Raw genomic sequence first — 13,196 nt, 5'->3', positions numbered from 1 at the left:
GAAAGAAATCGGTTAACATGGTTCGGACATGTTGAGAGAATGCCAAATGAACGACTAACGAAACAAGTGTATCAAGGTAAAGTAAATGGCAACGTGCCCAGAAGTAGACCACGGAAAGAATGGTTAGAATGTGTGAATGGCGGCAAATAGTTAATAAAAAGAGTGTCAGTAGAGTGAATGACGCCTGAAACAGAGACCTTGGCTATTAATGGACCCAAGTGGGGAACCTTACATAACGACTTCGTGAGGTTCTTCGCTTGGGGTGATTGCTAGAGAGATTGATCAGCAACCTGGGTCACGCCTACCCCGAAAGGGAAATGGCTGCGGACTTCACCGCAGAGGTCCGGGGTTCGATCCCTGAGCCGGTACCTCTGGAAATTTTTCAATGTATCTTTACCGAAGTTCTGGTGGTTCGGAACCCACCTTAAGCTGTAGGTCCCCCCATCGTGTACTTGACTGCAACCCAGTCCGTCAATGATGGGGTAAAACCAGGCTTTGTCCAATATGTCTGGGCAGACTGCTTTCATCAGGTCACTTGATTGCATTATAAAAATGCGTCCGTGACTGATGATATATACCGGGACAGCCCCGTGCAAAAATGATCAAATAAAAATCCATCTCTAACTAAAAAATGCCTTCGACATGTTGGGCAGTATAAGTCTGTGACAACATTTCAACACTGAAATGTTTTTATATATTCAACTTTTCTAAGCAAGTGATATATCATTGGACCTGTAGGAAACAATATTCTTGCTGGAGTAAGCTCCTTCACACTGAGCTCCATGAATAGACCGAAAAGTAGTAGAAAAAATTAAGTCGGGACGGGCCTGATCATATATGAAAAATGAGAGAAAAGTTTGCCGACGGCGGGAGGGCATATCAAAGCACCCCGCCCCTGTCGTTAGGTCTATGAAGCTTACTGTGCAATACCTGTGTTTATTCTCAAGGCAGTACACTGACTCTGGGCACCTTCGCCGAGTTAGATATCGCCGCATTTAGTTGTTTTCAACGTTCTGGAAATATACCTCTTGGGTGCCAGGCTACCCCAATGATATTTTCGACCACCCACTTTATTCTCGAGACTTGGCTTCCGGTGATTTCCAATTGTTTCTAGCACTTAAAGTTCATTTTTAGCGCAAGCACTTTAGGAATGATGAGGTAAAGACAGCGATTGGCGTTTGGATCTAGGAGAAGGACCCGCAATGGTACTCAAATGGTTTGAAAAAATTGTTTCTACGCTACTAAAAATGTTTTCATCAGACTTGTGATTATATTGATATATAATTATAACCCTAGCATTTGTAAATAATTTTTATTTTTTTATTTTTCCATGGATTTTCGAGTTTTGGGACACCTCTAAATTGACTTGGACTTATCCTCGTATTTAGATTCCTTGTCATGTTATACTTCTGTAGCGTTAACTCTAAAAAAAATCAAAAATCCATTTTTGTAGAAATTTGATGCCCTTTAATGTTTACTCAAACCATTTCTTGACAGAGCTTACTCTAAACAAGTTATTGTCAAAAACGGTTTTTTTTTACAGTTTCGCAATCATAGCAACTTATCCCTACATGTTGGGACAGGTAGAGATTTAACTGTTTTCGGGATATTCAAATGAAAGTTATTTTCGGGCAACGGAGGCTCCAATTAATGAAAAAGTATTTTTTTTACATTCACAATTCCACATTAAGACTCTTTGGAATTACGTGACGGCTACTCTTTTTTTAATCTTATCATTCTAATTACAATTATTCAAAATATAGATCAAGCGAACAATCAGAAGGTAGAGCAGTCGAACAAGAAGCCCACATAGAGGGAGCTTTAGCAGCAGAAGCCTCTCTTGTGATATTGGACACATTGGAATCGTTAGTTCAAGCTGATGGGGGTGGAGGTACTTAGATTTGAATACTTTTTCCTCAGCTTTTTACAGTTGTAAAATAAACTCATATAAACTCATTTAAAAATGGTATTTATCTTGGATTTTCCAATGTCTAGGAGCAGTAGTGGGTGCAGTTTTGAAGGTATTACTCAGAGCATTGGCTAGAAATCAAAGCACTTTAGTTCTTCAGCACATGTTTAATACACAGAGAGCTCTCGTTTTCAAATACCACAGTGCTCTATTTGATGAAGAGAGTGAGAGATGCGGTGACTTGTGTCTCACATTGTTAACTCGCTGTAGTTCTCCGTTGAGCGCAATAAGAAGTCACGCAGCTGCCAGTCTTTACTTGTTGATGCGACAGAACTTCGAGATTGGAAACGTATGTTAATCCTATACATGGAAAAATTCCGTATTACTTGCAGATTCCAAAGTAATCTCATAGAAAATTTGGTTATAGAATTTTGCGAGAGTGAAGATGCAAGTAACGACGTCTTTGTCAGCTCTGGTGGGTCGGGGAAGAGCTCCAAGCGAAGGAGCTTTACGTCGAGCACTTAAGACGGTTTTAGTTTATGCTGAGCGCGACACTGAATTGACGGATACAAGCTTTCCAGAGCAAGTCAAAGATCTTCTTTTTAATCTTCACATGATTCTTTCCGATACTGTAAAAATGAAGGAGTTCCAAGAGGATCCAGAAATGTTGCTAGACTTGATGTACAGGTATGCATACATACTGTAGTATTTTCTAAACCTTGTTCTTTACATAACCCAGAAAAACGAAGTATGAATGAAATATGCATGAAATTATTCAATTATAATATCACAGTGATTAATGAAAAAATAGTAAAAAGCCGTACGAGAAAAGCTCGAATCCCTACTCGCTTGTTTATGGCATTTTTTCATCTGACGCTAGGTGACATGCACATACGTGTATTATCTGCTGTCAAACGCAAAACTCTATGCCGAGAGAGACGGATTTCGTGCGTACTTCATACATATAGCTTCATTAAAATTCTATCTACAGATGCATGCAAGGCTGAATTTGCCTTACATGTTTTCGTGAGTGCATGTCATGAGCAGCACTATTTTTTAATAACACTTTTGTCCTTATAGCCGTACTCATAATTCAGGCCGGTACTATATTTTAAGAATTTCTTTAATTTAACATCGAACTTTTATGTCTGCAGAATTGCCAAAGGCTATCAAGGTTCACCAGACCTTCGACTGACATGGTTAGCAAACATGGCGCAACAGCACATGGAACGCAAGAATCACACTGAAGCCGCGATGTGTCTCATACATAGTGCAGCGCTTGTAGCTGAATATTTACATCTCCTGGAACCGGGAGGTGGTGGTCGTCCTGTAGGTGCAGTCGCACTTAGTTCGTTATCTCCTAATGCACTCGAGGAAAGTGCCGTGGGTGATGATGTGCTCGCAAGACGAGAGGAAGGTCTTTGTCTAGGTCTTGATTTTTCTGAAAGCGGATTAGCTGGTTTACTCGAACATGCGGCGAGCTCTTTTTATGCTGCTGGAATGTATGAGGCCATTCCTGACGTTTATAGGGTATTACTACCTATTGCAGAAGCATCTCACGATTACAAGAAACTGGCGAATATTCATGGGTAAAATAACCATATACTTTTATATTTAATTTTAGGGTAAACGATACAATGATTGGCCGCTTAAGGAAGTTTTTAAATACAATTTTTAGAAAACACTGTAAGCGCCAAACAACATTTTAAAGTACACAGGTGGATAGAAAATTGATTAAGTGTTGAAATATTGCTCTGTTAATGCAAAATATTTTTCAAAAAGTTTAGAAACATCTAAAACATTTTGAACTTTGTTCTCTCGTATTTTAGAAAACTTCATGAAGCCTACACAAGGGTGGAACATCTTGCGGGGAAGCGCGTTTTTGGTACTTACTTTAGAGTTGGATTTTATGGATCCAGATTTGGGGATCTCGACGGTGAAGAATTTGTTTATAAAGAACCTACACTAACAAAACTGCCAGAAATTTTTTCTAGGCTCGAAAATTTCTATGCTGACAGGTTTGGCGCAGAAAATGTTGTAATAATCAAGGATTCGAACCCTGTGGATGTCAGTAAATTAGAAGCTGATAAGGCTTACGTACAAATTACGTACGTCGAACCGTTCTTTGAGAATCACGAACTTAGACACAGACCGACCGTTTTTCATAGGAACTTTAACATAAGTAAGTATACGTGTTCAAATATAATGATTTAGTTACAATAGAATTATTCATTAATCTTTATATAATGGTTTTTAATGACTTAGAGAGATTTGTGTACGCAACACCATTTACTCCGGGAGGAAAGGCACATGGGGAATTGAGAGAGCAGTGCAAGAGAAAAACGCTTTTGACAGTCGCCACACACTTCCCCTATCTTAAAACACGGATAAGAGTCGTTGCAAGGAAGCAGATTGTTCTCAGTCCAATTGAAGTCGCTATTGAAGATATACAAAAAAAAACTGCTGAAGTACGAAACATAATGTATCGACCATAATTATAAATCATATCAGATGTTAAGATATATTCTATGTTGCATAAACATTTGTGAACAGGTTGCTGCAGCCACTACGCAGGAACCTCCGGACCCAAAGATGCTTCAGATGGTCCTTCAAGGTTGCATTGGGACGACGGTGAATCAGGGTCCAGCAGAGGTTGCGGTTGTTTTCTTATCAGGTTTACGAGAGCAGAATGTACAACCTTCGCGACTGCAGCACAAGCTTCGCCTATGCTTCAAAGATTTTTCAAAGAAATGCCTCGATGCTTTACGCCGAAACAAGAACCTTATAGGACCTGATCAGCGTGACTATCAACGTGAACTCGAAAGGAACTATCAAAAATTAATTGAGAGACTAACACCCCTCATTGCATGGAGGTAAAATTCAACATTTGTTAGTATCTCAGAATCTTGCCGAAAGTAGATGTGATTTTAGAAAAATGCTTTCCCTCTTGATGAGACTGTGGCAAAATTTTTGATTTTTCATTCATTCAATCAGGTTGTTGTTTTTACCTGCTAAGCCTATTTTTTAAATAAAATTGACGTGTCAGATCGTTTTAATGTTCGAAATCTGAATCCGCGTTAAAAAATAAAAGAATAAAGAAAACATCTGCAGCGAGAGATTCTTTTTTTGGGATAACTGATTTTGTTGTATCTTCATAAGGTGAAATTAGATCCATATTCTGAAACATTACAATTATAATTAATAAAAAGTCAGAAAAACAGAAATTGTATTGAGTGAAAATTATGAATATATTATGGGAAATAGAAATTCGAAAATATGAAAACAATGTAAAATGAGGATTCAGTTTAATAGAAACTATGATAACTGATATTTAGGACAAATATAGGTTACGACACCTGAAAAAAATTATGATAAACGGCGCCTAGTGAAAAGACATACCAATTTAATACAATTTTAAGACCAGTTTAAAACAACATTTAGTCTTTTCTCGAAGGTACTCTTTAGACTATAGCTGCAGCACCTTTAGGCCATTGACATAGACATTACGCTCTCTCTCTCTCTCTCTCTCTCTCTCTCTCCCAGAAATAAGGAAAGCTATCTGTATCAACAGACGGCTGGTGAGAGCAAAATAACTTCAGTCTTCTGGGCCCCAGAAAAGATCAGTTTTAGACTGTTTGAAGACAGGCCTATACCTGCCTACAATTTAGTCTTAAGGTGGTATTTGTTTTTACGAGGCGCTGTTTCGCAACTTCATTATCGGTCAAATGAAACTTAGGTTCAATGGAATATTAGGGTTATTTATGCACCTCGTTCAAGTACTCTTTGATCTACCATGCAGGGTCCGCCGTTTGAAGGCGAGGGGCTTTTCACTTTGTTATATTGTGATAAAAAAGAGATATTGCGAGTTCCAATCGCATACAAAAAAAAAACGAATTTTTGCCGACGTTTTGTGAACATTGAAGTTCACTCCTTCAGGGCTAACCTGAAACTGATCACGATTCCTGTGATTGGCCAGAGCGTTCAAACGTGGAGAATGTTCGATCCTGATTGGCTAGTCAAGTCTTTTTTTTATTGATAAGTTCCCTGTTTGATCAAATAGAAACAATTCACTCGCATATGTTTGGTTGCCCAAAAAGAAGCCGGTGGTTTCAATTATTAACAATCGGAAGAAATGAGAGTGTTACTGGGGCATCTTCTGGTCAGTTTTTTTCAGTAGACTCAAGTGATTTTGCGAAGACGTAACCCTGGGAGCGAAGGAGCCAAGAGTTTAGTTCTTTCATGCCTTTTGGTGGATTTCGTTGGCTCACTAGCGGTTGCTGGTAGGTTCTTTTTCCCCCGGCTTGTTTGAACAGTTCGCAGGGGTTCAAAGAATTCATTCTATCGTTCTAAATCCTTGGAGAGGTGGGCAAAGTCTGCATTCCCTTTAACAAATTCTATATCTTAAATTCATGGGCCTCCCGATCTTGAATTATGTCAGGGTGGTCTTCAATGTCCCTTGGATAAACCAAACCCTATGAAAGAAAGATCAAACGGCGTTTTGGTTTTGGGAATAAAGTGTGGGAGGTGCTCCGGACCATTCGCGAATATGGCGATGGTGTTCTTGTTGGTGAGTTGGTCGGAAATTCGTAATCCGGTTGATGGGGATTGTCTCCCCTGGGTGCGGTGGAATATCCACGCTCCCTACAAGCTTGCAGTTCCTTCTCAAGCTGTTTCTGTATGGCTCAGGCCATACAGAATGTTCTGGGGGGGGGGGCATTGCAGACTGATTCCTTGTTGAACGGTTTTGAATAAGGGACAAATAAATTATCAAGATCAATACACAACGTTAACCATAAATTATTTTTATCACAAATATGATTAATTGTTCATTAATATATAATACAATGGTTTATTAATATTGATTTAGTTTGGAAATAAGTATTACTACCATTTAAAATTCGCGATTCAATTATAAGGTCGTAACATTTCAATCCAACTTGCCTTGCTTAATTATAAAACTTTTTCTGAGATACTGATAAATGATTAATTTATAAGCACCTTATGAGAAAATTCTCCTTCGAACCTACATATTAAGGAAGACAAGTTTGGGAATAAAATTTGAAACGGCAAATTATAGATAAAATTAATGGGGAATCAAGCCTTGTCGAGGTGAGAGTTGGGAATTCAGATCTTTGAAACAAATACTTGTAATAATCACAAGTGACAGTTCTCTCGAGTCAGAATTCTTAGGTCTTCCTTTTTACACATTGAAGATAAATATCAGCATTCGGGAGAACTTGATTAGCAATTCGGATTCGCCCAGTCTCCATGGTAGGGGGCTCTGACCAATCACAGGCATCGTAAAGGGTATACATAAGAACAACATAACTTGATACCTCAGTTCCAGAATAGTCCTCAAGAAGTGAACTGCAATGTACACGAAACGTCGGTAAAAAAACAATGTCTAGTTTTGTACATGATTGAAACACGAAATATCTCTTTTTTATCATAATGAATCATGAAAGCAATACATCTATTATTTGTTATATCGTGCTTTCTGTTTTGATCAAAATTGCAATTTGAACAAATACCCGCGTGTGTATGTTTGTGACTTTTCTCTGTTAACCGTGATAAGATTTTGAGCTAGATCGGTCAGTTAGAAGTGGCTTCTTTGGGCGTGTAGAAATTTTGAAAAAAATTGTTAACTTGTTAATATGAGAAAATTTTTGTTTATATGCAAAATACAATAATACTTTTTTGAGACTCATCGATGGACCTGTTGTGGAGATTTTTAAGAACTATACTGGTATCCATTTATGAAGTTTAAAAATAATTTTTTTTCTGTTTATATGAGAATAATTTGGTTGATATTAGGAATACTACAGCACTATATCTGATATAATTGTTCTTGTATTTGAGACACGTTGAATGTCCTATTGGCAAAATTTCTACGAGCTCTTATAAAGTGTGCACAAATAAATACATCCATACTGAATACGCCCATAGTAATTCGCAGTGGTGTGTCATTTTTGACGGCCACGCATGCCGAGATTTGGCGCTACGTTATACCACGAGCGTTTAAGGTTACATTAGGTAAAACGTCTAGGGATGTACAGTTCTAGTTAAAAAGTTTGATGAAACCTGTACAAAAATTGTATTCCTGATACCGCATTATAACTTTTTAAGAATACTTTTTCGATGCGGAGAAGCATCCTCTTTCGTAAAATTTTCCAACTTTAGCATGAGGCATTTCAGTATTTATTTGTTTTCAAACCGTTATTGCAATCTGTAATCGCTGGTTCATAAACATAATCCGAGCGATTTGTTTCTTGTGCCAACTTCAGAGTGTTTATTTGTTGTCAGTCCGTTCTTGCAATATAAAGTCGCTGGTTCATAAACAGAATTCTAAGTTCGAAATATCGGAGTTCCAAACATCCGAAACTCTTGTGTCATAGAGTAAATTGCAAAGACGAGAGTGATGATGATGCCATGAATTTCGAAGCAGAAAAATTAGATATTACTCGTAACTATCTTGTGAAGCCTCCAACCTAAGATCCAAAAGCACATAAATGTGCAGTTGCAGAAAAAAACTGCACAAACCTCTCGAGATGCTCAAGAAGAACACAAAAAAATATGCACTGTCTGTGATCTTTACATGTGCTCCGCATGTTTCCCAACTTTACATAAATAATTTTTGCTAATGTATGAGCAGAAATTGACAATGGTTTTCGAAAATATTATTATTATAGAAAATAAGAAATATATAACACAATAAAAATTTTTTTTTAAATGTATAATAAGACTTTTGTAAATGTTCACCTCCACGCGGTAAGAGTTGTGCAACGGTGATGAATATATCGACGACGAAAAAACATTTCAACGATTCAATCGAAATTTATTACCATTTTGCATAATTTTTGGCAGGCATATTAGATTCGCCATCTGAATTTTGAAAATCTGAGCATGGATTCGTCATCAGCGGCCCCAAAAAGCCCTATGTGCGAATTTTGATGAAAATCAGAATGTTTCAGTAACTTTTGATAGCCATATTGGGTCCGCCATTTTGATTTCTTTAAATCTGATCACAAGCTCTTCATCTACGGACCCAAAAACCCGAATATGCGCGATTTGCTCGAAAATATAGTTTCAATACGGAAACTGAGGAACAGCAAACAAAATTTGGTTTTTAACTGCCATATTGGACATCGCCTGGATCTTATTCGTCCAAATAATTCGGAAGTCAAAATTTTTCTGAGAATTTGGCGAAAACTTTTTTTCAAGGGCCGTTTTTAACACATACACAGTTTAAGTTTCCGCTTGCCATTCCAAGATATGCATATTTTTCTCCATTACCCAGATGTTGAATGGGGTTTCCACCTATGAATTGAAGATACTGATCTTAACGTCATAATGTATTTTCTGGTCTGTCTTTGTATAGATTGACGCAGGAACAGTTGTACAGTCCAAAGATCATGCCAATTGCTTTAGAATACCGATTTGCCGCCGTCACAAGGATTTTAAGGTCCTCTTTTGAAAAGGCAAAGAGTTTAAGGTCTCCCATATATAAAAGGTGGTTGAAGTTCAATTCTCTTATTTTCGGTGGGCCACGTAGGTATCCAGAGCTTTTGCCTAGGAGCACAATAAATAGAGGCAAGTGGGAGATGCAGACAATTATCGGACTTAAAGTGTCTCCTTGGAAGACCCCTCTATTATATGTAACATAGCTGGTACTCACTTGTCTTCTGTCAGATATTATGACAAATCTTGTCGGCCACAAAAGCATAAGCTCTTTCGTACATCTCCCTATTTTTTATGCATCTCCAGGCACTCAAGGAGCTTAATAAGTAATTCATGGTTCGTGTTACCGAATGCCTTTCGGTGCTCAATTCAAGCCATGCATCGATTTCGTCGATACCTGATAGAATCCTGGATAATACACCTGTCTATTAACCGGTTCTCTCTTAAACTAGCCAGTCCTCTCTTGCATCCGCGTTGTTCAAATATTGCACTCCATACCTACTCGATAGATTTTAATGTCTTCTCTTTAAGGATGTCAGTGAATAGCTTGTAACTGGTATTTAAACAAGCTATGGGCCTATTAGTTCTTTGGGATTAAAAAACCTCCGGCCCTAGCGATCACTGACGTGCTTCCTTCTACTAACCACTGCGGAATGAGTTGTTCTCCGTTTAAAAAAGTAGTAAATATCCAAGCTAGATATTGGTGCGTAGAAGTGAACTTCTTCCACCAAAATTTGATGATTTTATCTGACCCTGGTGCTAAAAAGTTCTTAGCTCTCGCAAAAACTTTCTTCACTTCTTTAGCAGTGCATAGTGGAAACTCCTCCTCTGCTCATTGCGACAGTTGCCTCTGGCAAAAGTTACGGAAGAGTGAGATATCTGAAGCTTCTTCGTCTAGCTTATGAGCACCTCCATATACTTGTTTCCAAAAGACTAGAATCTCTTCTCGACTAGGCTGATTTTTAACGGCGTATAAAGTTTTATTGAACAGACGGGAAGGATGAGTAGAAAAGGTGGAATTTTACTGAATCCATTTTACTCGCCGTTCAAGGTGCTCTTTGGCTGTTGAAAGAGCTTTTATTTTTTGCGTCTAGTGCTGCCTGATGGTCAAGAGTTTACACTTGTTCAGCGTGTGATTTGCTTTCCATAAGTTTCGAGCTAATGCCCTAACTTTTGGAGTAAACTTTTTATTTATTTTATTTAATTAATTATGCCCTAAATATTAGATGCATGCCGTTTCGCCTTTTTAATTTTTAACGTAAGCTGTGCAATACGGTCGCGAGTTTTACTCGGATGTACTGAAGTATCATTACTTCTATCGTCACTAAGTAGGCAGCCCTTCTTCTCGTAAACTACACAATTCAGATCACAGAGACCAACATCTTTAGGGAGCAAATTAGGGAGAACTGTTTAGTTGCAGCTAATTTGTCCATCCTGAGAAAGACTTTTTAGTGCATTTTTTACCTTCTACTTCTCATGATGTCATTATCGGCTATCTGCTACGGTGGTCATGCTGGAACGGGCAGTATGTTCGCTGTAGGATCCTGCTCTTGTCCCTGATAAAAAACTTCATATCCTTGCGTGCAAGCAAGAGCCAGAGACAGTTGGACATGCTCTTAGTGGATGCTCAAAGTATCCATACTACTGGTACATGCGAGATACAATGTGGCTCTAAAAGTCCGTTATGGGGAATAAAACAGGCCCACAAGCAAACAAAAATGAATTGTGAAAGAGATCGGAGTGTGATATCTATATTGATTTTGGGGAGCTGAACACAAATCTGGCATTAGTATTTCCCCAGCTCGTCAAGGTTTTCCCGTAGATGCGGAAATACCCTAGTAAATCAGCTTCTCTAGTTATAAATTACCTTTAATATTCAAATCATATGGAAAAGATCTCCAGAGCACATCGGGGTTTTCCCTTAGATAAGTAAAAATTCCTAGAAAATCAGGCTAGGTCCTTTCTATGAGATACGTTTATTTATTAACGCAGTCAAATTAGAGTTTAAGTGCTGAAATGAAGAAAAGTGGTGGCGATATACCGTGTCCGCTCGTGTTGTGTGAAGCAGTAATGATTGTTTCTTGTTAATTATTTTTTTCTTTGCGAAGAGCTTCGCCCCATGTGTTCTTGCCCCGCGCCACCAGTAGGGCTCCGCCCTCAGTCGCTAAAATCTAAATTCCTTCCAAAGCCTATAGCAGACATTTGTTGCATAAAGTATCCTGTGTGCCATGGACAGCATCTTGATACGCCTCGCGTGTTTTACAGGACTAGTCTCCATTTAGCGCTCGTCGACGACTCGTCCTGCAAACATCACTGTCTATTACAAAGGCACAGTACCATGCTTATTGCACAATTTACCATGATTAAAAATTACATTTATTTACAGAATATTCATTTTTTAATGGTAATTATTTTTAGGATTCCAAGGCTGGATTAAAAATGTTTCTTTTTGAAAATTTTCACGTGTCAACTGGAATTATTTTCAAACGAGGCGTGTATAATTTAAATTAATTTTAAAATTATATTGCCTTAATTTGAAGCTTTTTCTTCGATTAAACGTTTTCAAGAAGAAAGTTATATATTTTTAAAATTTTTATCGCTTTCGAGTTTTTCGAGAGAAAATGATTTGCTTTTAAAACGCGTAGTTAAACGCTTTCAATTTCATACTATTAATTTTTGATTATACCCGAAGTTTCAAGTTTTCAAATTAACGAATGTTTTATTTACTATTTTGCATACCAGAAATATTGCTAAAATATTGATTCCTACTATTATAAAGGAAACTCGCACCTAAAGCATGTTCTTTCTTTCAAGTATATTTAATTTGAAATAATTTGTCCTTCGAACGATCAGAACTTCAGGAACATTATTATGAAAGACTCCAAGCTAAACGTTGCAAATTAGAATACATATTATTGCGCAGCGTCAGTACGTAATATTAAAGACACTGCCTTTTGGTCCTGCGTTCCCCGAAACATCGATGTGCCCAGAACTGAAATTCTAAAAACGACGTAAATAGGAGTTACTTAAATGGGATTCTCTATGTAATTGATTTGAAATGCTCTTGACCTAAAAATGCTCAACTATTAAGGCTTATGATTTCAAAAAATGTTTTGAAACTTTAATCAAGGATTCACACAATTATAAAACTTAAGTTAAAAATTATTCAATTAATGTTGTAAAAATTATGTTTTATATAGGAAATAACAAAAAAGAGTCAGGTATCGCATTACGACGATGCAAAAAACATAAGGGAAATTTATAAAATGCGGCAAATAAGAGAGAAAAGAGTTCAGAAATAAGTACTGTTTATCTATCAACCCGCTTCAGAAAAAATACATCTGTATATTTATATACCAAACTTTTCATTTTTAAAGCTAATATCTCCAAAACTAAAACCATCATTTATTAGAAAATAAAATATTTCATTTTCTTTCGCAGCGGACCTTCAGCAGCACCACAAATTACATTGGCTTCGCCAGATTGGTGAAGATTGACATTCATCTGATAATTAACAAATATATTATACTGTTCGACATCGCCATATGTATTGTGTAATAGGTATTGTTTATAGTACTTTTTAGGTTTAAAGTACGTAGCATTGGAGTAAGCTTTACTCATAAACTACAAGAAAATATAAAAGGTATTTCTCTGCAACCCATAAGTATTTATAGTATCTAAGTATGGAAGCTGTCAAAAAATAAACAATTTTATACAAGAACCAATTATTGACCTGAATTTTATTTCGTAGGAAGAATAAAAAATACACCGAGTTCGCCGGGAGCGGGTGCTAATCTGAAAAACTGCACATGATCCCAGCGAAGTCGCG

The 13,196-nt window shown here is 37.4% G+C and overlaps 1 protein-coding gene across 1 annotated transcript in view; it reads left to right on the top strand.

The window, feature by feature from the left end:
• LOC117172505 (dedicator of cytokinesis protein 7) overlaps nucleotides 1-13,092 on the top strand; it is a 204,912-nt gene extending 191,820 nt beyond the window's left edge. Inside the window, exons 11-18 of the mRNA XM_033360513.1 lie at nucleotides 1,764-1,891; nucleotides 1,996-2,258; nucleotides 2,337-2,596; nucleotides 3,064-3,498; nucleotides 3,739-4,091; nucleotides 4,175-4,377; nucleotides 4,463-4,782; nucleotides 12,809-13,092. Coding sequence (XP_033216404.1) covers nucleotides 1,764-1,891; nucleotides 1,996-2,258; nucleotides 2,337-2,596; nucleotides 3,064-3,498; nucleotides 3,739-4,091; nucleotides 4,175-4,377; nucleotides 4,463-4,782; nucleotides 12,809-12,857 — 2,011 coding nt within the window. The 3' untranslated portion in view covers nucleotides 12,858-13,092. The remainder of the gene's footprint in view (nucleotides 1-1,763; nucleotides 1,892-1,995; nucleotides 2,259-2,336; nucleotides 2,597-3,063; nucleotides 3,499-3,738; nucleotides 4,092-4,174; nucleotides 4,378-4,462; nucleotides 4,783-12,808) is intronic.
• Nucleotides 13,093-13,196: the final 104 nt, after the last annotated feature.

Source organism: Belonocnema kinseyi, chromosome 5, assembly GCF_010883055.1.
Source record: "Belonocnema kinseyi isolate 2016_QV_RU_SX_M_011 chromosome 5, B_treatae_v1, whole genome shotgun sequence".
Lineage (NCBI taxonomy): Eukaryota > Metazoa > Arthropoda > Insecta > Hymenoptera > Cynipidae > Belonocnema > Belonocnema kinseyi.
This window is presented reverse-complemented; position numbering and strand designations above follow the sequence as displayed.